The following is a 26,515-nucleotide window of genomic DNA, read 5'->3' on the forward strand; positions in this document are numbered from 1 at the left end:
AGCCCGGATGACTACCCTGAGGGAGACTTTTATTGAGGAATGTGGTTTCCTTAAACAAATGTTTATCAAACATGAATATCCTATTAAACTGGTTGACCAAATAATGGAAGAAGTAAAAATAAAAAGAGATAATGGTCATTTTTTTTACCAATTCTGAACTCTAGGGGCATGGAGGAACAACAAAATATGAATAATATAAGTCCAAATGCAACAGACTATAAACTATTCATACAGGAGAATGTTATTTCAAACAGTACTGAAACTAATACCCCTAGTCGAATGATATCCTATCAAAGTAGTTTTTAACAACATATAATAGGGCTGCACCTATGATAAAAAATATTTTGATTAAAAATTGGAATTTAATTAGTAATGAAAAGGAAATGAGAGCTATTTTAGGACATGCACCGATTTGTGTATATAGAAAGGGACATTGTTTAAAGAATTTACTTGAGCATAACAAACACAAACAATATAAAGGGCACATGCACAAATCTGGGATGTGTACACCTTGTAAGAACATCTTAGAAACTGATTTTGTAGAAATTAATGGGGTGAAAATCAGGTTTAAGGAAAAATTCTCTTGTACAACAGAATGAATAGTATATTGCGCACTCTGCTTCAATTGCCCCTGTTTTTATGTGGGCAAAACCAAGCGCAAATTGAAAAATAGGATTGGGGAGCACCTTAGGAATATACGAGACAACTATGAATGCAATGCCTTGGCAAAGCATATTATGGTATATCCACAACATGAATTTAAATCTATTGTTTTGGATACCATAAAAATAGCTGCACGTGTATCCATTAGCAACCTGTTAAAACTAAAAGCACTTAATAGCTGCTAGTTGAATATTTGTTTGTATTCAGTGGATATATCTATTTTATATTTATGTTCATATATTTTTATAATAACAAACACACTCTGGCTATTTATTAATTCTATGCCTCTTATGGTTTTTCATCTTTCATATAGGACTGATTTTAAATAGTGTTTCTATTTGTCTATATATTGTATGCATATATTTATTTTATGAATTGTATTTATTTACATTGCTTATGGGCTACAGGATGCTTTTAGAAACTTGGTAGGGGGATTCAAAGATGGCTGCCATTCTGTAAGCACTGCTGAACTGCAGCTCTCTACTTAACCTGAGGAAATCTAAACCCTGAGTGGATAATATAAAACTTTTACCATCAAATCTTCGATAAAATAACTTCAGCTACACTTAACTATCCATTACTAAGAAGAAAAACCGGAAAAAAGGAATATATTTCGCTGGATTACAACAGATTAGCTGGCTCTGCAGAAAGAAGTAAACAAAGGAACCGTGTGCTTTCTATACTGCAAGTCTTTGTGTTCAAATAAGATGTCAAAAGAGGAAAAAAATATGGATACAACCATTACTAAAACAAAACTTTCGAATTACAGTCACTTGAAAAGGATGTGATTTCTAAAAGACAAAAAAATACTAAAATACAGGAACAACAGAAACCAGGGACCAAATCTAAATCTGAACAACCATTAAACATGATAGATATCAGAAATGCTCTGCTACCCATACAAGAAGCTCTGAAAGAACTGACTTGTCAAATACAAACATTTGGGAACTCATGTACTCAGTTGCTGGAGAGAATGGACAAGACGGAAGCTCGAATTTCTGAAAATGAGGATAAATTAACTTTACTTGAAAAAAAAAACTAATCTACATGATGTGGATATACAGGCTATGCAAAACAAGCTTACAGACTTAGAAGCAAGATCCAGGAGAAACAACATTATTCTCAGAGGGATTCCAGAATCTATTCAGTATAATGAATTAATTCCACCCATATTACAAATATTTGAAGTGCTTCTAAATGATTCTGATGAGGTGAAACAAATTATTATTGAAAGAGTGCACAGAGCTTTGAGAGAGTCACAAGCATCTAACTTTCCTAGACCTGTATATGTTAAAATGCTTAACTATCAAGATGTAAACAGAATACTTACTACTGTAAAACAAACTGGAGGCTATATCATGTGGGAAAATAATAAAATATCCCTGTCACAGGATTTATCCATACAGGTAAGACAAGCTAGACAGTCTTTGTCTCCATACTGTAAATTTCTTATTGACAAACAAATTAAGTTTCAAATGAAATACCCACATATGCTTATATTTCCACTAAAAATGAGGCAAGAAATCTGTTTCTTAAAGTTTTCAAGGCTTTACCTGTATCAGAGACTTGAATTGAACTTTTGTTGAGACTGGCATGCTGCTGAGGTTGGATCCATTATTTACTGTACTCCCAGGACTGGATAATTCTTTGTTTGTGTTTGTAAAGCTCTAGGCCTCTTCCAGAGTAATAAAACTGCTTGTTTTTGCTTATCTTGATTACCTGTGTTCGTTTCCCATCGTTTTATGGCTTCTACAAAGTGTTTTCGATGAGGAGGAAGACAGGAAGTGCCTAAAATGCTGTCGTGGGTGCAGATTTCACTGTGACACTTCCGGGAGTCCGTCTGTAAAAGCGGTCCCCCGTCGCAAATATTTCACAAGGTTTCCAGGCTTGGGAAACCAAAGGGAACTGTTTTAACATCTTTTTATTCATTTAACTTTAAAATAATACTGTTGTATGGTAAAGTAAGCACATAGGAATATTTTATTTGTTTCTCTTATACATGTTTATGTAGAATTTTGTGGTTATATTATTTAGAGAGGGTGCATAGATTTAGTAATGTTTGCATAAATATGCTTCTCATTATAGTTCATAATGTACTGTGTTAAGGTGATAATGCATATTATATTAGTTAGTTAGTAGTTTGCTTTAGTATAAAACTATGATAGTGTGGGTTTATAACCGGGTTACCTGTATTTAGCTGTATTTTTATTTTAACATAGGGTTGTATTTTAGTATGTTTTTTTTTTTCTCTATGCATGCGGTTTCTCTATAGATAGCTAATCCAAATACTAAAACTTCCTTTTTTCAATTTATTTTTATATGTACTGTAATATTGTATTTTAATTTGATTTGCATAAATATACTTGACTGGGGAGATGTAGCTCAATGCAGTGCTTGTTAGGGAATGTTTAGTTTAGGCTTTGTCGTAGTTAAGTTAGATTATATAGGTCTCAACCATGGGACATGTTTGAAATTTTATAATGTGATGTTTTCCTATTTGTTTCTTTTCTTAAACCTTCTGTTATTCTATATTACACAAGACCTATATATGTCCTGGTCCGGGGTTAGAGTGGGTAAGCACTGGTTTAGGACGGGATATATGGATTGCTTCCAGATCATGTATGGTTTTGAATATACTTTATTTTTCTTTAATCTTTTCTCTCCAAAACCTTTATTGTACAGTCAATCTTGGAAATGTGGGAATTAGATTCATAGAATGTTAAAGGGCTCCAGAACTTAAAGAAGAGGAAACTATTGTTACATGTATTGTTGCAGGCTAAGGCGTGGCTTATTTTACTGCAAGAAACGCATTTAATGAATGATCAATGGGTTGATATAAAAAAAAGAAGTGGATCAGAGAAGTAATAGCATCGGAAGGTAAGTCAAATAGTGCTGGGGTAGCTATAATTATTAAAGATCAATATAAGGACAAAATTTTAGATTCTAATACAGATAAAGATGGGTGATGGTGCTATGTTATTCTGGCATTTACCTTATTTGATAAACCTATTTTACTTTTAAACATTTATGCACCTTGTAATGATCAACAAATATTCATAACATCACTGTATTCAATTTTAACACAATTTGATAGATACTATGCAATTGTTGGAGGTGATTGGAATGCTTACCAAAATCCGAAGTTGGATAGATCTTGTCCACACAAAGCATTTAATAAGCATGCTGTATTAGCACTGAATGATATTAAAGAAGACTTTCAACTATATGACCCTTTTCACTATTTAAACAATGATAATAGTATAAATAATTTTACATTTTATTCCCCATGTCATAAAGTGTGGTCCAGAATAGATTTCTTCCTGATTTCAAGAACAATGATTAATTTAGAACCTATACTTGTTATACATGCACGGTATTTATCGGATCATTCGAAAATTTTGCTGAGTTTTGCTAAGGAGATAAAAGATACCTTGCGGCAAAGAGGCTATAATTGGTCTCTTAACCCAAATCTGCTGAATAAGGAAGAAATAATACAGGAAATTACAAGGTACCTTAAAGACTTACTGGTTAGTCTAAAGAAGCAACAATATGCCCCAGATATTGAATGGGCAACAGTTAAAACACAAATAAGAGGGATCCTTTTGCAAAAAGCCTCTTATTATAAAAAAATACTAAATAAAGATATTCAAAACTTGGAAACAAAAATTAAATTATTGGATCAACAACTGATTCGGAATTTTAATGAACAAACAGAGAAAGAACTATTTAAATGTCAGAAGGATCTTTTCCTAATACAAAATAGTAGATTAACATTCCAAGAATATAAGATGTTAGCAAGGTATGCTAATCACGTTCAAACACCATCGAGAGCGTTGGCTAGGATCATTAATCAATCAAAAACAACACTACAAATTTCGCAAATACAAATTAATAATAAAATATATTCTAAAACAGACGATATTATAAATATTTTTGAGAAAATATATACAAAAATTTATAATGGGCAAAAGGATATGTCCTTGCATAGAACCTATGAACAATTTTTACAATCAATTAAGTTTCCAAAAATAGGAGAGGATATTCAAAATGATTTAGTTAAACCGATATCTGAAGAAGACATAGTATATACAATTCAACATATGACATCACACAAATCACCAGGTCCTGATGGGATGACAGTGGAGTTTTATAAAAGGTTTGCGGATATTTTCGGTAAGATACTTTCAGTTATATTTAACTACATAATTAGGAATACTATTAATGATCCTCATCTTAACGCTTCAAAGACTATTTTCATACATAAAGCCAGTTCAGCTCCTCAGAATCCCGATAATTATAGACTGATATCATTAATGAATGTAGACATGAAAATTCTAACTTCTATTATAGCATCTAGACTGAAGAAAATCATGACTCATATAATATCCAAAGAACAGGCTGGATTTATGGCAGGTAGACAAACCAGTGATAATACTCTTACATTACATACTATGATAACGCATGCTAAACAAAATAATCTTAATGTCTATGCCCTTATAATTGATGCACAGAAGGCCTTTGACAGGGTTGATGCAAATTTTTTGTTTGCTCTTTTACCTTATTTTAATATATCCCATGAATTTGTTCAAATGTTGCAAATATTATATAGTAATCCCTATACTACACTGTATATTAATAGAAGCCTCTCCAAAAGAATACAGATTAAGACTGGAACACACCAGGGCTGCCCTTTGTCCCCTTTACTATTTAATCTTTATATTGAACCTCTGTTCTTATATATTAAGCAGAAAGTCTGTCATAATGTCCCAATAATTTATGGAACTAAAATTTTAATGGCAGCTTTTGCGGATGATTTTAATATTTATTGTGCATCTCCAATATCTGACACTGATAAATTATTGAAGGCTGTTAATGATTTTTCAGAAGTCTCTAACTACAAAATTAACTTGGAAAAAAACAATATTTTTCCTTTAAAGACACCTAAACCTTTTTCGTTATTGCCTTTGGTTGGGCAGGTAACATTTAAAGAAAAAATTAAATATTTAGGTATTGAGTTTTCTACAGATAATAAAGACTTCTACAATAATAACATTAAAACAATTTGGGACCAAATAATTTCTGATTTTGGGAGGTGGAAAAATTTATGACTGCCAGTACTAGCAAAAGTTTCAATTGTTAAAATGAATGTGTTACCACGAATACTTTATATTTTTAGGTCAGCCCAATTAATACTTTCGAAGACATTTTTAAAAAAAAAAATCATAAAGAATTGGCTAAATTCATTTGGGAACCAAAAAAAAACAGGATATCTTATGATAAATTAATGACCCCAAAAAATAAAGGAGGACTGGAATTGCCTAATTTTGAATTGTACTACCTAATCGTGAACTCTAATAGAATTCTAAGAATTGCCAACTATGATACAACCAGTACTAAGTGGACACCAACTTGGGTGATTTTGAATTATAAATATATTTTAAAGTTAAACATTAATCCTAAAGCAATACCCTTTTTAGGTAAAGATACTTTGAAAATGTATGGGATTATTGAACACATTAAAACAAACATATTATCTATACAAGATTTATTTCAATCTTTGGATCTGATTCAGTATATGATGTTTTTTCAACCCTTTCATAGGAATCCTAATTTAAAATTGAACAATCAATTAATTGATCTTAAAAAGTTTTCACTAATAGTTAATTTAACTTTGATTGATATATACAAATATCTGGACCGGTCGGCCAATCAAATAAGACAAGAATTTAACTTACCTAAAAATTATCTTGTTATTTTGAGACAAATTAGAGAACTTGCTAAGAGCTACTTTATAAATTTTAAACCTGAAGATGAAAATGTTAATAAATGCTTTGAGTTGTGGCAAGCCCTCCAACAGGAAATTAAATATATAACAACAACAAATAAATTAATTAAAGAATTTAAATTTCATGATAAAATTCTGTTATCCAACTATTGGGAAGAGAAAATTTTAGTGACAGACAAAAGTAATATGTTAAAAGCAATTGACCTGACTATCAAATCTACTTCTCTTCAAAAATTGATGTATACCCAGTTGATGATATGGAATAATGCATATTATACACGCCTTACCCTGCATAAATTTAATTCTAAAAACTCTCCAACTTGTCCATACTGTAAAAATCAACTGGCTGATCTTCTTCATATGTTCTGGAGCTGTAAATGCATATATAAACTTTGGAATTCCCTTAAGATTCAACTTCAGAAGATGGGTTACCAAAGTACAACGTTGTCATGGAAATTTACGATTCTACATATTCCCCCGAAAGAACTCCCTAGATCACAAAGTACTATATATATTAATATTTTTTTGTTAATGAAGCTTTATATAGCCACTAATTGGTTAGACCCATCTAAAACATCTTGGGAAAACTTTAGAGTTTTGGCAACACGGCATATATTAGCTCATAAACTACTTTTAAGTCTGCATAATAAAAACATTAATAACCCAAAAATTTGGGAACAGATATTTAATATTATATTAGCATAATACTTCTAACTTGAAGGTATTCACATTTATTTATTTGCTTGGAGAGAATTTTGTATTTAAACTGTATATTACTGGAAATGTTATTAACTACTTTTTGTTTTTCTTCTGTTCTTAATGTTTACATGGAAGCATTCTTGTAAATATTGTATATTTGTTTGGTGTGATGATTAGTGATATTAGTTAGTAGTCTTTTGTTTTGTATTTTTTCTCTAAAATTTTGTGTTTGTTTTTACTTATGTATGAAAATAATATAACAATAAAGATTTATTATGGAAAAAAAAAAGAAACTTGGTAGGGATGCATATATGGATTCATCTGGGTGTTGCCACTTTAAATATTTAACATTTGCTAACAAGAGGAAATAAAGTCACTGCTAATATTTATTTAAAGCCTAGAATTGCTTGTGATATTTTATCTAATGAAGTCTAATAAAGTTATTTGTTGTTTTCAAGGAGAAGAATATGTGTTTTGCTTGTTCTACACTTGCCAACATTTTGGATTTATCAATTTATTTGTTTTTGGTTTTGTTTTGGACGTGGTAACTGCAAGCATGGAGGCGGAACAAGGCAACACGTCATTTTCTGGTGACACACAGCTGCACGTGAATACTCAACAGAGTGGAACTACAAGTGATTTAATTGTATTAACTCAGCAACTTATGAACCGAATGACTCATTTAGAGCAGTCGCCTCTTTCCCAGATGTCTATCCATCCTACACCGAGCACCTTTACTCAACATAATGCAACGGAAACTATTAGGACCTTAAATAACCGAGGAGAAGGACATTTGGCAGCATTTACTGCTTCAATACCCTCTCTGCAACCGGACATAAGACAAAATGAGGTAACTGATCATACTAAAACTATTAAGACAAATGTTAACACTATGAATACGCCTATGATGACAGAATGGCTTAGAAATGACTGTGGTTTATTAAAAAATTCTTGGTCCAGTAATACTACTTTTAATGGCCAACTAAATGAATTGGACCACTATTTACTTAAAGAAATTCCAGATGGACAATTTGTTTTTTAAAGAATGCTTGAGCCAAAGAACTGTACCAAAGGGCCTGCATATGTGGCGCTATCCAACAGGTTTAGTAGCAGGCTCTGATTTCCATAAAGACTTATTAGAATTATTTGATATATTTGGATTTGAATACATGGAGATGGTAATAAAATACAATCAAAAAATTATTGAAGCATTGAATGTAGAAGTTATGGCACTTGATAAACTAATCATACAGAATCCTGCTTTTTCTAATAATAGATTTGATTACTGCCATATTTTCTGTACTATTGATGAACAGATGTTGACTATTAAAAACAAAAATATTAAGAAACTAGCTAGGGATGAAAAAGACTATGCTAGCAATCTAGCTTACACCCAACCTCCCCATCACAGGAATGGCAATATAATAGGAGGGGGATTGAGCCCCATACTAATGTCAATTACCAGGATAATGTTGCTATTGACTTAGATACTTATGACAAAGATTTTTTTAGACGAAGAACAATACCCACCCTTCAGACGGTCAGAGCAGATTATGAACCAGCAAAGAACCCAACAACAACAAGGGAGAGGCCGTTTCAACCCCTATCAACCGGGGAGGGGCAGCATGAACAACAGGGGGACCAACAGAAATGCTTGGAGAGGGAGACAGAGACAGTAATTTATGATTTTGAAAACTTGAATACAAAATCCAGCAAGGAATTGCTATTTGCTACCACCTTTGAGTGTGACCTTTATTTCCGAAAATGACTTTAAAGTTTATAATTGTTCAGATTTAACTTTAAATGTGACTATATGTGATCTTTTAGCAAAATGATTTACATTTGTACCTGATCATTCCATTAACTTAGTACATACTCTAATGGATTTAAAGCAGTATATTAGGAAATTGAATCTAAACATCATGTTTAATAAAATTGAATCTATAAGGGACCCTTTTAAAATCTCATATAACCCGCCCATACATCCCATTCTGGCAACATTTGAAAGAGTTTGTAAACTAGATCTATGTGAACTTAGTAAAAAGTGTAATAGAAAGATATCGAATAACAGAATTCACAAGAATTTAAATTATGACAAGGAGTTTGAGCTTGATTTTTTTATTTATAATAAAGGAGTTAGAATTATGAAGCACAATAGGGGGGGCGGGGCGGGGTAGTTAATATGAATAAAGTAGAGTATAACAATAAGAGGCTAGAGATATTAAATACTGATACATATATTAAAAGCTCCCTGAATGAAATGATTGGAGCCCATAGAAGAAGTAAGGGGTTCATACAAGACATGTTCATTGATGGGTTGATTTCAGTTAATGAACTGCATTACCTTTTGGTTTAATATCCATCTACCCCAATTATTTTTGGGGCCACTAAAATCCATAAAGATGTAAAATAACCACCGGTGAAGCCAATTGTTGATGCCAGGGGCTCCATAACTTATCCTACGGCTAAATACTTGGATAAAGAGTTGAGGAAGTTTATTTGGAATGAGCCTAATATATCCATTGACTCATGGGATTTCTTAAGAAAGATTAATGTAATTGAATATAAGGATGAATACTTATTAATTACAATTGATGTAGTTAATCTGTACAGTGTTATACCACATGAGCTGGGCATAAAATGGTTTTGTGAATACCTGCCATCTAAGAATATATCACAGGATAAAGTTAATTTATATGAACAAATTCTTGAAGTGATACTAAGGAACAACTTTATCCTGTTTGAAGGAGAATACTTCCTTCAAAATGAAGGTGTGGTAATGGGCTCCTATTGTGGGGGCCTTTATGCCAACATCATTATGTTAGAATGGGAGAAACGATATCTCAAACAGTCCCAGTTTCTTCCATTATGTAAAACCTATGTGCGTTATTTGGATGACATATTTATTTTATGGGAAGGACCAAGGGAGCTGATTACACTTTTTCTTGAATTCATCAATAGTACAACAGATTTTTTGAACTTTACTCACAATATAGAAGAAAAGGCAATTCCCTATTTGGATATATTATTAACAAAAGATGAAGTTAGTAAAAGATTCCTAGCTAAAATTTATCATAAGGACGCATACTCCAATAGTTTCCTCTACTTCAGCAGCTGCCATCCTTTCCAACAAAAACGGGCAGTAGTTAAGGGACAGTTTGTTTGGGCAGCCCAGATGACTACCCTGTGGGAGACTTTTATTGAGGAATGTGGCTTCCTTAAACAAATGTTTATCAAAAGTGAATATCCTATTAAACTGGTTGACCAAATAATGGAAGAAGTAAAAATAAAAAGAGATAATGGTCATTTTTTACCAATTTTGAACTCTAGGGGCATGGAGGAACAACAAAATATGAATAATATAAGTCCAAACGTAACAGACTATTAACTACTCATACAGAAGAATGTTATTTCAAACACTACTGAAACTAATACCCGTAGTCGAATGATATCCTATCAAAGTAGTTTTTTAACAACATATAATAGGGATGTACCTATGATAGAAAATATTTTGATTAAAAATTGAAATGTAATTAGCAATGATAAGGAAATGAGAGATATTTTAAGACATGCACTGATTTGGGTATATAGAAAGGGACATTGTTTAAAGAATTTACTTGAACATAAACACAAACAATATAAAGGGCACATGCACAAATGTGGGATGTGTAAGTTTTGTAAGAACATCTTAGAAACTGATTTTGTAGAAATTAATGGGGTGAAAAATCAGGTTTAAGGAAAAATTCTCTTGTACAACAGAAAGAGTAGTATATTGCGCACTCTGCTCAAATTGCCCCTATTTTTATGTGGGCAATACCGAGCGCTAATTGAGAAATAGGATTGGGGAGTACCTTAGGAATATACAAGACAACTATGAATGCAATGCCTTGGCCAAGCATATTATGCTATATCCACAACATGAATTTAAATTTATTGTTTTGGATACCATAAAAATAGCTGCACGTGGGTGGGGGGTGGCTGGCCATATTCATTGGAGAAGCTGGAACTCTCCTGCCAACTTCGCCTGAATTCATTATACTGGTCAGGCTTGAAAGATAATGTGTCCATTAGCAGCCTGTTAAAACTAAAAGCATTTAATAGATGCTAGTTGAATATTTATTTGTATTCAGCGGATATATCTATTTTATATTTATATTTTTATATTTTTATAATAACCAACATGATCTGGCTATTTATTAATTCTATGCCTCATGTTCTTTTCCTCTTTAGTATAGGACTGATTTTAAATAGTGTTTCTATCTGTCTATATATTGTATGAATATACTTATTTTATGAATTGTATTTATTTACATTGCTTATGGGTGACAGGATGCTTTCAGAAACTTGGTAGGGATGTATATATGGATTCATCTGGGTGTTGCCACTTTGAATATTTAACATTTGCTAACAGGAGGAAATGAAGTCACTGCTAATATTTATTTAAAGCCTAGAATTGCTTGTGATATTTTATCTAATGAAGTCTCTTTTAACACAATCTGAGACAAAAGCGCTTATCTTTTTAAAAATAAAGTTATTTATTATTTTCAAGGAGAAGAATACGTGTTTTGCTTTTTCTGCACTTGCCAACATTTTGGATTTAACAGGAAATGCATGCTAACCTAGCACCTTTTATTTTAGCAACTTTATAAGTTTATAAGAGCAATATTTAAAAATTGCCTCTGTTTTTGGTCCATTGACCCCCTTCCCCATGATTTATTGTGCTAAGAAGGTGAAAGATATGGAGCTTATGCTTATGTTGTATACATATTTGATACACTTTTTGTATACAGACATTTTACTGTTCTGTAAAGCTATCAAGAGTAAACTACTCCACTAACTTTAACCAGCTGCATACCTCTCAGCTTCTTACAGCAAGAAACCTGGACAAAGCCACAAATAATTGGGGGGGGGGGGCAAAGGACCAAAAATAGGGACACATTTTAAATATTGCTCTTACAAACTTAGAAAGTGATAGAATAACAAGTTTTGCTTTAGCATGAATTATTTAAAGGATATCAAATCTGAAAATTGAATGTTTGCCATTATTTTCTGACTTCAGTCCTCAGTGATTTGTCAGAAAACTACAATTTTATGAGAAATGGACCAAAAAATATCTAAAGGAATGGGCCAAAAATTCATGTATGTAATTGGCTAATGCATTATTTAGAATATTCTTCCTTATACTGTATTCGTGTTCATATACTTTCTATTTAATTTTACAATCAGTTTTCCAACATAAAAACATGAACAATCCATGCACATAGCCACATATATCACTCCTTTAGACTCACAGTTGTGTTTCCCATTTACTTTGTATTCTGACCATTTGATCTGGAAGGTTTTTCCCACCTGCATAAGCATACAGCAGTGGCAAAAAACACATTTCTTCATCTCCACCCTGCCACATTTCTCTCTTTCGGGAACCTTTCCCCAAAATATCTTTATGATTAGGATCTCTGCGATATTCTAAAATGGGCTTATCACCTACTTTGTTCCTAACCGATCTTTCTTCTCTTAACAATGGCCAATTCTTGCATAAAATCCATTTAATGTTCCTTGTTCCTTATGAAATGCAATAAGAAAAGATCATGTTTTTATGTTGGAAAAACTGATCGTAAAATTAAGGAGAGAGTATATGAACACAAATACAGTATAAGGAAGAAGTCAAATGTTTGGCTGGAAAACAGATATTCTTCAGTGCCCTCTCTACCTGCAGTATGCTACCAGACAATATAGAGATGAATATGGAGTTGTATAAAAATGATGCACTCTGCACACTAGGCCATTATGTATAAGGACTTTAGCTGAATGATCTAACTACATATATAATGCGTTTTACATTTTAGAAGAAATGTGAACATTTCTTTACACCTGAATGGATGCAATGTTTTTCATACTCTTTTGTAATTAAGGGGTACCCCACAATCCCCTTTGTTGCCATACTATTTGTGTTAGCTGCAAGCCAGCCCCTCAGACTAAAGCCTTGCCTTCTATTAGTCATGTTGAAAGTTCAGAAGGAGGAGTGTTACATTTTCTAGTATGTAAACACAAAAGAAGGTGTACAAGATTAGGATGATAGCAAAGACACTTTAGATGGATGCAGAATGTACTTTACAGCCATCATGTAACCCTTTCTGTGCTCTGATTCAATGTAGCAGCACAACTTATGCATGTCTGCAATGGAGGCACATATCCACCCAAAAACAAATAGCTCCTTACCTACAACATTCATTTCTGGCCACTGCTGCTACATTTCCACTTTGTATCAGGCTATCAATGAACAAGATACTGAGTAAAGTATGTTAAATACTGAATTCCATCTCAAAGACAACTGCAGTGGTTGGGGTTTACTCCATGCAGCCTTACCAGAAGAAGAGTTCATAGTTCTCTCTTTTCAATAAAAAGTCACAGATTACAGGAGGTTAACAGAAGAGAAATGATGGCCAAGTGACTATATCACAAGTTACACCATGAGAAATTAAATTAACTGGTGAATTAACAGAAGGAAACTGGAGAGAAAATATGCTGTAAGAATCATGGTATCAAAAACAGTAACAGGAAACAATCTCAATGCAGTTTTTTTATGGCAGGTACAATATATCTGGAATTTTGTTTAAAGGTTTAAGGCTATGTGTTGACAATGAGATTTGTCCTATGGTCCAGTTTTTTTTTCTTCAATATTCATTTGCAGACTTGTGACTCTGAACCAGTCACCTAACCTGAGAATGTTTTGAGCATCCTCTAAAAAAGAGGTAATTAAGCCTGGTGGCTTGTGAACTTACCTGGCAGTTATTGAAAAGAATATGGACTCATTATGTTTTACCTCATAAAATGCTGGCAATTGGAAGGATGTTGAGATAAACCCAAGGAGATACAGGAAGAACATGCAAAAACAAGCCTTATATAGATATATGAAAAAAGAAAATATGAAAAGAGAAACACAAATGGAATAAATACATGCATACAGATGTACAAGTAACATAAACACATATGATCCATTTCTCACTATTTATTCTATTAAACATGTTTTATTCTCCTCATCCCTCTTCCCATAGCCACTTTGTAATGTACTCATCATCATACCTGTCAACTTCTTAGATCAAGAAATCTGGACAAAACCATCAAAAATGGGGGGCGAGCAAAGGCCCCAAAATAGGGAAGGTTTTTAAATATTGCTCTTACAAACTTAGAAAATTGATAAAATAACATGCTTTCAGTTACTATGAATTTTCTGAAGGGTATGAAGTCTGAAACTGAAATATCTTTCATTATTTTCTGAGTTAAACCCTCAATAATTTGCTAACGATTTGCCAGAAAGCCACAATTTTATGATAAACAGACCAAATATCTGAGTAAAAAATCTGGACATTCTGCGAAAATCTGTACAGTTGAGATTGCATGTGAAATGCCTTTCTAAGCAATAATTCTTCGCACCTTATTTTCCATATATTTCATATGGTTCCAGATACAATTATTTTTAAATAATCTTCCATCTCCTTTTCACTCCCTCATATTACCCATATAATTTATCCACATTCATCCACTTCGCATAACCTCTTATATATTCTTTCCTTTCCATACTCCATACTTTTTCAACCCTTCAACGATCCATAATAGCATACTAAGATGCCTCTTCAGTCATATATATTCAACATGATCTTTCTTCTGCTACTTTGTATTTCACTTCTGCATTCACCAACAGTTTATCAAGACAATAGCTTTAGAAAATCTTGACATTCCATACAGGTTTTAACTTTTTTCCTTTATTCAGCATTCTTACATGCAATATCTAATCTATTCTTCCAGACATGCAAAGCATAATGTTTTTGCAATATATTATTATGCCCTGGTTTCTGATTTTATACTAATCCCTCCATCTTTATTTTCCACAATCCTGTCTTTCTCTGATACTACTTAACTTCCACACCTTCTAAATTATTCATACTCTTTTGTACCTTTACATTTTCACAAATGAATATGTACATTTTACATCAGCTAACAATGATTCATTTCTTTCTTTCACTATCATCCAAAACAGGTTTAATTGTGGTAAAAATAGGATGAATTCATCCCAATGTACTTGTATTACTTTCTTCACCCCATCCATGTGAAGCAGAGTTCCTCCCTAAACCTATTTAAGAGCAACATGGAAAAATGGATGGGTAATTGAAAGTTCACCCCTGGTTTGGCACTTATATATCTCATGGACAGAGGCAGTCAGTAAATCATCCCCCTATATAAATCAAATTTGTGGGTCACATTTGGGTTGCATGGTTAAGCTTATAAGGGCCCTAGTAGTCTTAGCATAGTATATGCCTATGAGACTATTAACCTATGAATCACATAATATTCTTTTTTTCACAGGATTTCAGCTGGATCCCATCATAGATTAAAATTAAATTCACAGTAAATTCTTTTTTATCAAATCGTTTCTTTATCTGTAGGAAAAACATAGACATAGACACCATCTTTCTTATTAAAATTGAGCTTATCAAATATCAAATGATTCACTGTCTGGATCAATTTCTTTTAAAATGGCATTTTGAATTATTTCCACATTATTACTCTTTGTGTTTACTTTAATTATTTCTCCTATTGCCTTTTTTTAATTCTTTATTTGCAAAATCTGTTCCCATAGACGAGATCTCTTAACCTGTAAATAATACACCTCAATTTGTTTCTCATCCCCCAAGACTTTATTTTTTCTTTGCTGCTTTCTCAATTGCTAACCTAGTTTCTTTAATGGAATCTATGTTTCTGTCAGTTTTCTTTATCATAAAATAATTTTAGCAAAAACACTAAAGCATACATATTTATTTTTTCATTTATTTACATTTAATTACAGAGGGAAGTCTCACTGGATAGAATGCCATATTCAGCAAAGCCCGGGGAGAAATGCTTTACTACAAAAGATTTTAAGAACAATAATTTTACAATCTTCAAAAATAAGACAAAAACATCGGCAGTTTAAATAATTATGACAAATTAGACATAATATTAACACATTGGTTAAGAATCAGTATAAGGTACATGACAATAATTTAATATTTACAGAAATTTTAGACAGTTTGTAGAGAAATTAAAGGTAAGTTAGTCTAATACAAATAAGATTTGCAATAAGAAGTGAGGGAAAACAGGCTTATGGTATGTTTAGAGAGAAAGTCAGAGCAGAGAATTAGATAGCAGTAAGGAAGTAAGTGAAGTAGGGAGAGTAAGGCGGTATAAGGAATGAAATGGAAATGTAACATTATAATTGGCAGTTATTCCATTCCGCCATCTTTCAAATTCATACAACAATGTCCTGTTACTGCATTCATTACCAAACAAGATAAAACTGAATTCATAGGGCAGTCTTTGTTTTTCCCCCTATGAAGGCAGCCTTTGTTTAAATTATTTCCGCATAAGATGTCTATTTGCAATTACGCTGACAGCAGTATTTTAAAGTAAACTGTTTCCAAAATTTCAGTTAACTTTTTTCCTACTTCATGCCATTTTAATTTATACTACATCTGTCTATGGCAAATTTTATTAAATGTTTTAAATATGTGACATGCTATAATTTTTCCTTTTGTTCATTAATCTTTCACACTTGTCTACAATCTCCTTTGTAATATTCATTACTTCCTTGAGATTCTTATTTGTAATCAATTTTCACCTATATTTAACACATCTTTTGCTAATGTATACAATTTCTTTAATAGAATTTTCATAATCATTTATAGTTATTATTGCATAATGTAACCAGTATCAGATTTTTAATGTTGCTTTTTTCTTCTTTCTTTTACCATATCACTTTTACTATGCCTTCACAGATATCTTTATCCTGCACACCCTCATTAAACCATTCATTTATTATTTCATGAAACAAAATTTCCCCCCTATTTATATTTTTGTGGAATGAATAATCTGTTCCATTAACTCAAGGAACACATTTTAGGTTTTCTTTCAATAATCCTTTATTAAATTATTCCATTGTAATATTTTTGTTTAATAATGCTTTATTATCTTTCTTTACTGTCTTTACTTTATAATTCAATTCACTGCTTATACTCTTCTTAAATGCTTCTTCTAGCCAGCACTAAGGAGTAGAAAGACAAAGCCCTGACTACAGCCCAAGTGACCCAGGTTCAATTAGGGCCTTGTGTGTTTGAGTGCTGGCAGGGGAGGATAGCTATGCCCATCCCGGCCGGTTGGAGTGAGATCACATGCTCTGTGGTTCTACTCTCCCCTGCTGGGGACTGGAGAAACAACCATTAGGTGTTACCTGATGGTGTGTAAGGTACTCTACTGTTGTTTTCTATATAACATTGTACCTGTGTCAACCTTTCTTCTGGCTTTTCTTTAAAATGCCATCCATGTCTATTATTTCATTTCTGGCTTAAATTTATAACTTAAAAACAGGATGTACTTCCTTTATATCTTTCTGCAAGTACAGCTATCTATAGAACTATTTCATTATTTCCCTTTATTTTGCTCATATAATCTATTTCTTTTCTTAAGGGTAGCATGCTATATTTCCTTACATCACACAATTCTTTTACCAGTACATCATAACTATCATTTTATTGCTGTATTAATTGTTTTTTCAGCAAAATATCTATATATTCATTTATATGCCATTCACTATGTGGACCCATTTAAAATGGTTTCTTTGAACTATCACCTCTCTAATATGTCTTTGTTTCTTCCTGCAGTTCTGTTTTGTCTGCACTGTTTTAGAATCATTCAGACCTACAGGATGATATCAGTATTATTTACTTAACATAATTGGTGTCATTGTATTCAGTTTTTAATACATTTTCTGAAAAGCTGAAATCAGTAACTGCAAAGACAGCATTGCTAAGTAAGTTTAAGCCTCAGAATTTATCACAAAACTATAACTCTTAAAAAGAGAGTAGCAAAATATCCCTCCCACCAAGCCAGCAGAGGAATGGACCAGCCCCCTCGCAACCATTCTAGTGTCCCATTATTCATCTTTCTCCCCCCAATTACCATAAACACTGCGTGCATATTATTTTCATCTTTACTTTTGAAATGAAAGCAAAAATATGAATTTAATATAAAACTTTTTTATTTAAATATCCTTTGTTGACCATTTTAGTCCCACTAGGCTAGTAACATTTTTTTGGGGAAGACCCTTGGTGGTAGTTATACTATAAAGGGAAATTTGACCAGGGCATTGGGGAACTTCCCCACTGCTGCAGGGCTAGCCACCCATCAGTGTAAACCTTGGCTCTAGATGACTGTCACTGTTGAAGTGACACCCTGACCCCATGTGCAAAAATGGATGGATTGGGGAACTTCCCCCTACTTTGTTTGACAGCTCAGGTGGATGTGATTTGATTTCAAAGCACCTGTCATTAATACAGATGGATGGGGCTTCAGTCTAACATCTCATACAAAGGACAACACACTCAGGAATGCAACACTCCACCCTGTCTTAAGGCACACTGCACTATCAGCAATGTATCTACATGGTGTTGGAGTAGAACCCACAGCCTTCTGCAGCAAAGGGAAGTATGCAACCTGTTCTGCTGCTAAATATGCTTTGAAATTCTATAGCAAAACATTGACGGCCGTTTGCTAATCAAAACAATTGCACATTATAAACAGATTTTAGCATGCGCAACAATAAACTTCTCTTTACTTGAAACTCACATTCCTTGAAAATGCACCAAAACTCATATTCATCCCAATAGTTTTGAAGATTTTTTTCTATTAAGTAGTGAAAAAAATGTACGAACTAATAAAAGACAAAAATTACCCATTTCAGCGCATTTCAATCTGATAGTTGGTCTAGAGGATTAAGACTTTTATCTCCTGTAACCAGTTACAGAGTCCGAGCCTCAGCAAACGAATTAACTAACCTGACATCCCTAACTAGGGCATTTCACACACACATTTGCCTGATTTAACACGTGCTTAAATCTTGCGTATTACTGTGTGTCAGACTTAAGCCTTAGGTCTCCTAGTGCTGGATCCAGCGCTGCCCCCTCTTAGTGCTTCAATCTTTCCAGCCATTCCAGTGTCACTGTCTGTTGCTGGGTCTACCAGCTCATCCTAATACCCTGAACTGTTCTTCCAAGCAAGCTGGGACCAATGTGGATCTTACAGGCATCTTGGGTGGTTATGCTGGGGAGGGAGGCATTTACAACCTAACTTCCTATTCCTTCTCCTGTAATTGCCTGCTTGTGCCCTGGGAGACTCCCATCTATAGATATTGCATTCCCTACGGAAGCAGTTTAGATAAGCACCCTTCCTCCTCCATCCCCCCGGGATAAGAACACCTATCCTTCTCTGCCAGTACCTCAGACTGCCAATGCTTTCGACAGTGACTTGAGCCATAGCGGAGGCTTTATCCTTCTACGCCATGGCACTGGCAAGGAAAATAATTTTGTGGAAAGAGAAAATCTGTTCTTAACTGCTAGGTCACAGCTCATGCTACAAAGTACACTTAGTAGTGACAGAAACCCAAAACCAACACTGTTTTGTTAGAGCCTAGGGAATATCCAATCCTTTGCCACCACATGATTTAACTGAAAAAGCACGTAGCAGATCTAACTAATGAAGGACAATAAAACTTAACAGAGTAGTCTGAAGAAGCTACTAGTAACCATATAGCACATCAGCAGTATTTAGAAAGGTAACATTGCATTTAATATCAAAATGATGGCCTTACCAGGTTGACTAATGGACCCCCTGAATTTCCATACTGTGAAAAGAAAAGAAAAAGAAAAACAGCATGAAGACAATTTTAAATATCACGGGATCTTGAATTCTTTTACAGAGTATAATTACTGTACCTCCATTAAACAGATGCATCCATATCAAATGTATTACTTCATAGCAAAGATTCATACTTAAATTGTTGAATACGTTTATCCAAGTTGGCATCAGAAAATTATACATTGTTAGTACTGTCAAGCATCACTCATGAATGTTCTCTTTGCTGTTTATTTGTTTGCTTATAGCACATTTTACCTAGAATGGTACAGCATGTTGTTACAGATATTTCCAGTTATGTGTATGTGTGTTTGGAGGGAGGCATGTAAAAGAGAACTGACTATGAAACAAGATAAGACAAATTCAAACAAATAGCAGTTATACAGAGCTTACTTAATTTAATCCAGTGCAGTGCATTCCTGTTAATTTGAATGGGGATCTAAACAACCAAATGAATAGCAACAGTGAATACATGTAGCACCAGTTATAATGCAAATCTTTCACCCTGGAAGTATTAGCAATTATATTGGTTGACCCCATTAGACAAATCAAAGTGTACTTTTCTTAATTTTTCTCTCGCTAGGCTGATAGTATATAATTTCTATGAACAGTGTAATGTGGAAGGGATGATGAAGAACCACTCTGTGTTTTATCCAAAAAACAACACGAGAATGGCATAGTTTACATACACCCAGACGAAGAGACAGTGTGTGTTAGAATATATCGATCCATGCAGATGTACTCTGAATACCAGAGCTGTGTTGCATAAATAGTGACTTTTTACACAATAGTAAAGCTTTAAGTGGCATTGTTAAAGTCACCAGCCGCCACAAGGAAAGTGGTAAAAAGAACGATTTATTAAATCCACATAACGCCACGAACAACAAACTAAAACGACATCCAAAATGAAAAACTGACAGTGCACAAAACGGAAAACAATAGGACGAACGAACCACACAAGGTTTCCAAAAATAACAGTACAAAACGCCAAACACTTCCAACAGTTAAGCGCTTTCAACCAGCGTTTCTGGTCTTCATCAGAACTGTTGTGAAATATCTTCATTCAGTTTAAATAAATTATTTGGCGCCAAAAAATTATTAGTTTTTAAAGTAATAGTACAACATTTATCAGCGTAACTGAAAGTAACATAAATCACCTGCACATCTCACTAAATATACTGATGTATATGTCTCCTGTACATATATTCTTTACCTTATACTAAAAACTCAGAAATATACATCACTAGTATATACAGGTTCATTGAAAAACATTCAGATATCAGTACATACGTTGCGATGAAATCAAACAACTTTCATAAGCTTTCTAGCACACGATAACTATGTTTTTGAACAACGATGTCAGCATTTTGTGTGTACAAATTGTTAAAGTCCTTGAACCTGCAGTATACATAACCGTATATGATGTTCTAATAATGATAAAATAATTAATAAATTATGATATAAAACATAACTTGCCAATATATTTATTCCTTTATATTCTGAGGATGTATTTAAATTACTTTATAAAATTTCAATTGAACTACCAAATCTAATGAGTATATTAAAATAATAATAACCACAATGATTTTAATATTGAGATAATAAAAAAACCACAATGCTTTTAATATTGAGATATTAAAAAATTAAAATAGTAAAATAGTAAAGAATCTTATAGGAATTATGATGATAGTAATTTAAACATATTATAAAATAGAAGTGGATAAAAAAACATGAATATTAGTTATATGTACCTATATAAAAAGTGTTTTGTAATTAAGTTACATGTATGATTTACTAAATACTTTGTGATAAATAACATGTTAAAAATTAAATACGCTAAAATACCATATAATTGATATATAATTAATATGTAATAATCAGTATGTATGATTGTAGTAAAATGTTAAACTATCAAGTATAAAATTATCAAGTATAAAATTAAGAAATATCATCCCGATTTATAACTTAAATTGATTCGAGAAGGAGTATGAAGTAATATTTAGGGGTGTATAAATTGAAATAAAAACTAAATGTATAATACAAACTTATTTAAAAATTAAAAAAAAATCATTATTACACTTAAAAATCTTCATTTGCTTAAAAAATAGTGAATAATACATTATTAACAACTTCTTTACTGTATATTTTGATACATATAAAATTAATGATGTCACCATGATTAAAATGATCATATATTCATATTTTTGGAAACCTTGTGTGGTTCGTTCGTCCTATTGTTTTCCGTTTTGTGCACTGTCAGTTTTTCATTTTGGATGTCGTTTTAGTTTGTTGTTCGTTGCATTATGTGGATTTAATAAATCGTTCTTTTTACCACTTTCCTTGTGGCGGCTGGTGACTTTTACGCTGATTGGTGACACCGGAGTTTGTTTACAGTGTTTGTTGCACTAACTTAATTTCTTAAGTGGCATTGTTCAGTAAAATCCATAAGAAAAATATAAAAAAATTCGTAAATAACCACAAAATGATTCATAAAATGACAGACCATTCTAAATCTGAGTTTAAACCATTTCTAAACAAAGTTTGGAATTTTAAGTCCTGCTTTTAAAGCTAATAATGCTTGCTTATTATCCTCCAATGTGTTGAAAACAGGAGCAGCTTGCAGGCTCACTTTTAACACATTTGCTCTACCAGCATGTACAGTTTAAAATTGCTACAGCATTGCTTACAATTCCCACTTCTGACTACGCTTTTGAATTCCATAAGTCTAACTTGAATGTACATTAACCTTTGTATGGTAATAATTCAAAATGTCAGGACCCGCTACAGTGAGTCCCAAAATATGGAGACTGAATTGCTGAAAAAACATTACACATACTAACTCGGAGATGGCCATTTCCTGGACTATTCCTTTTTCTCCAAGGTATGGTGATCTTGGAGTTGGCCTATATAAGTTCAGGAGGTGTTGGGTGAAGCTTGCCCCCACAAAAAAAGAAGGATAAAGGAGAAGAGCAATGTCTGAGCTTTATTCTTTTCCTGGATTTTTGGACTTTTTTTTCCTGCATGTTGGCATGTGGCATTTAGTGCTGACATTTCAAAAGAGGGCAGATTTGTATAGCTGTTAGGTATAAGGCAATCACATTTAATAAGATAGACAGTCCCTTTAGAATCATAAGAAAAGTGTTGATTAACAGTATATAGAACCCCATTGATCAAAGAAACATGCTGACTGTGGAACCCCATTTGCCATTTAGGGATTGTGCCAAGATCTAAGAATGTCTTTGTCCCCCTTTCCCCCTTTACTCAGCCCTCATTAGGCCAATCATTAATTATAATGACCTCCTTAAACATGTATATGTCTAGCCAGATGCAACAACCTGAACACCCAGAGAGATACCTCACTGAAAGAATGCAAGGTCTAAACAACATGTCCTACATGGACTGAATCAGAGCAGTGTCGCTATATTCAATATCCTACAGATTGCTAAGAGGTGACCTGTGCCTGGCATGCAAGGTATCCTCTGACCCAATAAGTAAGGATTTACAGAATATCAGCAAGTCAAATAGCATCAGAACTACTCAATCTTATGATCTAAACCTCTTCTGCAACATCAATAGAGCAGTTTGGAGGGAGAGGAATATCTCACAGATGATACCACTGCACTTAACAGCATCTACGCCCACACAAAACACAGTTCATACCTGTCCATATTCAAGCACAACTTGTACTTTACGATGACAAACAGAACATTTACCCCAGGACTTCCACCTTTACTACTAATAGACAGAGGCTGCTCCTAAATGCTTTATCCCATATTTGGGTCCCCTCAAATTATCTATGGTAATTTCCCAGTTATTCTCATTAGGGTAATATATAATTATCGACCATGGAATGGGTAAGGCTAATGCCTAACCAAATGGGATAGGTTAATTAAAGCACTAAAAGGGAAATTGGCTATGCTTGAAATGTCCTGCAAGGGCAGCTAGCCTAGTACTTGCCTATGAACCCATGAATTAAATACATTATTATAAGAATGTACATAACTGATGCAATATTAGTACTGGATAATTTGCTGCAATTTGCACTGGGCTATAAAACTGAATGTGCGAGATCATTTCCTGTGATTCCTGAGAAGGTAGACAGCTAAGGTGCCACTAAAAGTAATATTTTCTTTAACTTTCAATGGTGTCATTTACCTTTTGTTTCTGTTACTGTGGTTTAAAATTCAAGCAACCTCCATTGTAATGGTCAAGAAAGAAAAAAAAGGGATGCATGCCCGAATGTTTTCCTTATATTACTGCCTATGCTGACCAACTAAGTAAACACACTTCTTATGAGTAACATGGTAACATACAATCTTGTGAACTACATTATGTCCATGTCGGATTAGTTCAAACTGGAGAAGATACCTTTACACCTCCCCACAGACATCATACGGGATGGGGTATCAATCCCAAGTGACAGAAGTACCAACATATAAGATAAAGAATATGAGTATTTGAGTACAGAAAAGACTCAGCCCAAGTCAGTGGTTAACTGAAATACAGTTGCCATCTTATTATCAGGAGTGTTAGCTGCAACAAAATCTGATGGTGTCCACAGAATTACTAAATGGCCTCGGCACATCATTTCAGACTAAATAAATGGCCTCAGCACATCATTTCATACTATTTTGGAAAAAAATCATCTTGTTTATTTATTTATTTTCTATTTACACATTGACCAGGTTAGTCCCACTAGGCCAATGGCCTCTTTTATGGGGAGGCCTTTATACCTTAATCATCATCTTCTTTCGGCTGTTCCCATTAGGGGTCGCCACAGCGGATCTTCTCTTTCCATTTCTTTCTGTCCTCTGCATCATGCTGTTTCACACCAACCGCCTGCATGTCCTCTCTCACCATATCCATAAACCTTATATTAGGCCTTCCTCTTTTCCTCTTACCTGGCAGCTCCATCCTTAGCATCCTTTTGCCAATATACCCAGCATCCCTCCTCAGCATGTCCAAACCAACACAATCTTGCCTCTCTTGCTTTGTCTTCAAACTGTCCAACCTGAGCTGATCCTCTAATATACTGATTCCTAATCCTGTCCATCCTAGTCACATCCAGTGCAAATCTTAACATCTTTAACTCTGCCACATCCAGCTCTGACTCCTGCCTTTTCGTCAATGCCACCGTCTCCAACCCATATAACATAGCTGGTCTCACTACCCTCTTGTAGACCGTCCCTTTCACTCTTACTGGCACCCATCTGTCACAAATCACTCCTGACACTCTTCTCCACCCATTCCACCCTGCCTGTACTCTCTTCTTTACCTCTCTTCCACACTCACCATTACTCTGAACTGTTGATCCCAAGTACTTAAACTCATCCATCTTTACTAACTCTACTCCCTGCATCCTCACCATTCCTATACCCTCCCTCACATTCACACACATATATTCTGTTTTAGCCCTGCTGATCTTCATTCCTCTCCTCTCTAAAGCATATCTCCACCTCTCCAGGGTCTCCTCAACCTGGTCCCTACTCTCACTACATATCAAAATGTCATCTGCAAACATCATAGTCCACGGGGCCTCCTGTCCGATCTCATCTGTCAACCTGTCCATCACCACTGCAAATAAGAAAGGGCTCAGAGCTGATCCTTGATGTAATCCCACCTCCACCTTAAACGTATCTGTCACTCCCACCGCAGTCCTCACCAATGTCACACTACTACATATCCTGTACCACTCTTACGTACTTTTCTGCTACTCCCGACTTCCTCATAGAATACCACAACTCCTCTCTAGGCACCCTGTCATATGCTTTCTCTAAGTCCACAAAGACACAATGCAGCTCCTTCTGACCTTCTCTGGATTTCTCCAACAACACTCTCAGAGCAAATATTGCATCTGTAGTGCTCTTTCCTGGCATGAAACCATACTGCTGATCACTAATCATCACTTCCCTTCTTAACCTAGCTTCCACTACTCTTTCCCATAACTTCAAACTGTGACTGATCAATTTTATCTCTCTGTAATTACTGCAGCTCTGCACATCACCCTTATCCTTAAAGATAGGTAGCAAAACACTTTTTCTCCACTCCTCAGGCAACCTCTAACTTTCCAAAATTTCATTAAACGATCTGATTAAAAATTCCACTGCCATTTCACCTAAGCACCTCCACCTCTCCAGGGTCTCCTCACCTAAGTGTCATGTTTAGTCATAGCCTCACCTCAGGTTTCATGCCCACTGAGTGGCACAGAGCTACAGTTATCCCACTCCACAAGGGGGGAATCCCAGAAACTACCATACCATCAGTCTGACAAGCCTTGTCTGCAAGGCCATGGAGCGTATTATCATGGAACTTATAAACAAAGACATTGGCAACCTTCAAAGACTGGACCCCACCCAATTTGGGTTTGTGAAGGGCCAATCTTGTCTCCTGAACCTGATTGACTTCTTCGAATCAGTCTCCAGAGCCATGGACAAGGGTAAGGTGGTCCACACAGCCTATCTAGACCTTGCCAAGGCCTTTGACACAATCCCCCACTCTGGAATCATAGATAAACTTACTAAGCTGAGCATTAATCCCTATGTCACCCAATGGGTTGCTAACTGGCTTACTGATAGAACTCACACTGTAAAAGTAGCCGACTCCAAATCCACCTCCAGACAAGTGACAAGTGGAGTACCTCAGGGT

At 34.2% G+C, this 26,515-nt stretch overlaps 1 protein-coding gene across 1 annotated transcript in view; it reads right to left on the reverse strand.

Moving 5' to 3' along the window:
* HTRA3 (HtrA serine peptidase 3) overlaps positions 1-26,515 on the reverse strand; it is a 700,273-nt gene that overhangs the window by 300,280 nt on the left and 373,478 nt on the right. The window contains exon 5 of the mRNA XM_044062803.1: positions 19,827-19,859. Coding sequence (XP_043918738.1) covers positions 19,827-19,859 — 33 coding nt within the window. The remainder of the gene's footprint in view (positions 1-19,826; positions 19,860-26,515) is intronic.

The sequence above is a fragment of the Protopterus annectens genome, chromosome 2.part1, assembly GCF_019279795.1.
Source record: "Protopterus annectens isolate FY-2018-M chromosome 2.part1, PAN1.0, whole genome shotgun sequence".
NCBI classification, from domain to species: Eukaryota; Metazoa; Chordata; order Ceratodontiformes; family Protopteridae; genus Protopterus; species Protopterus annectens.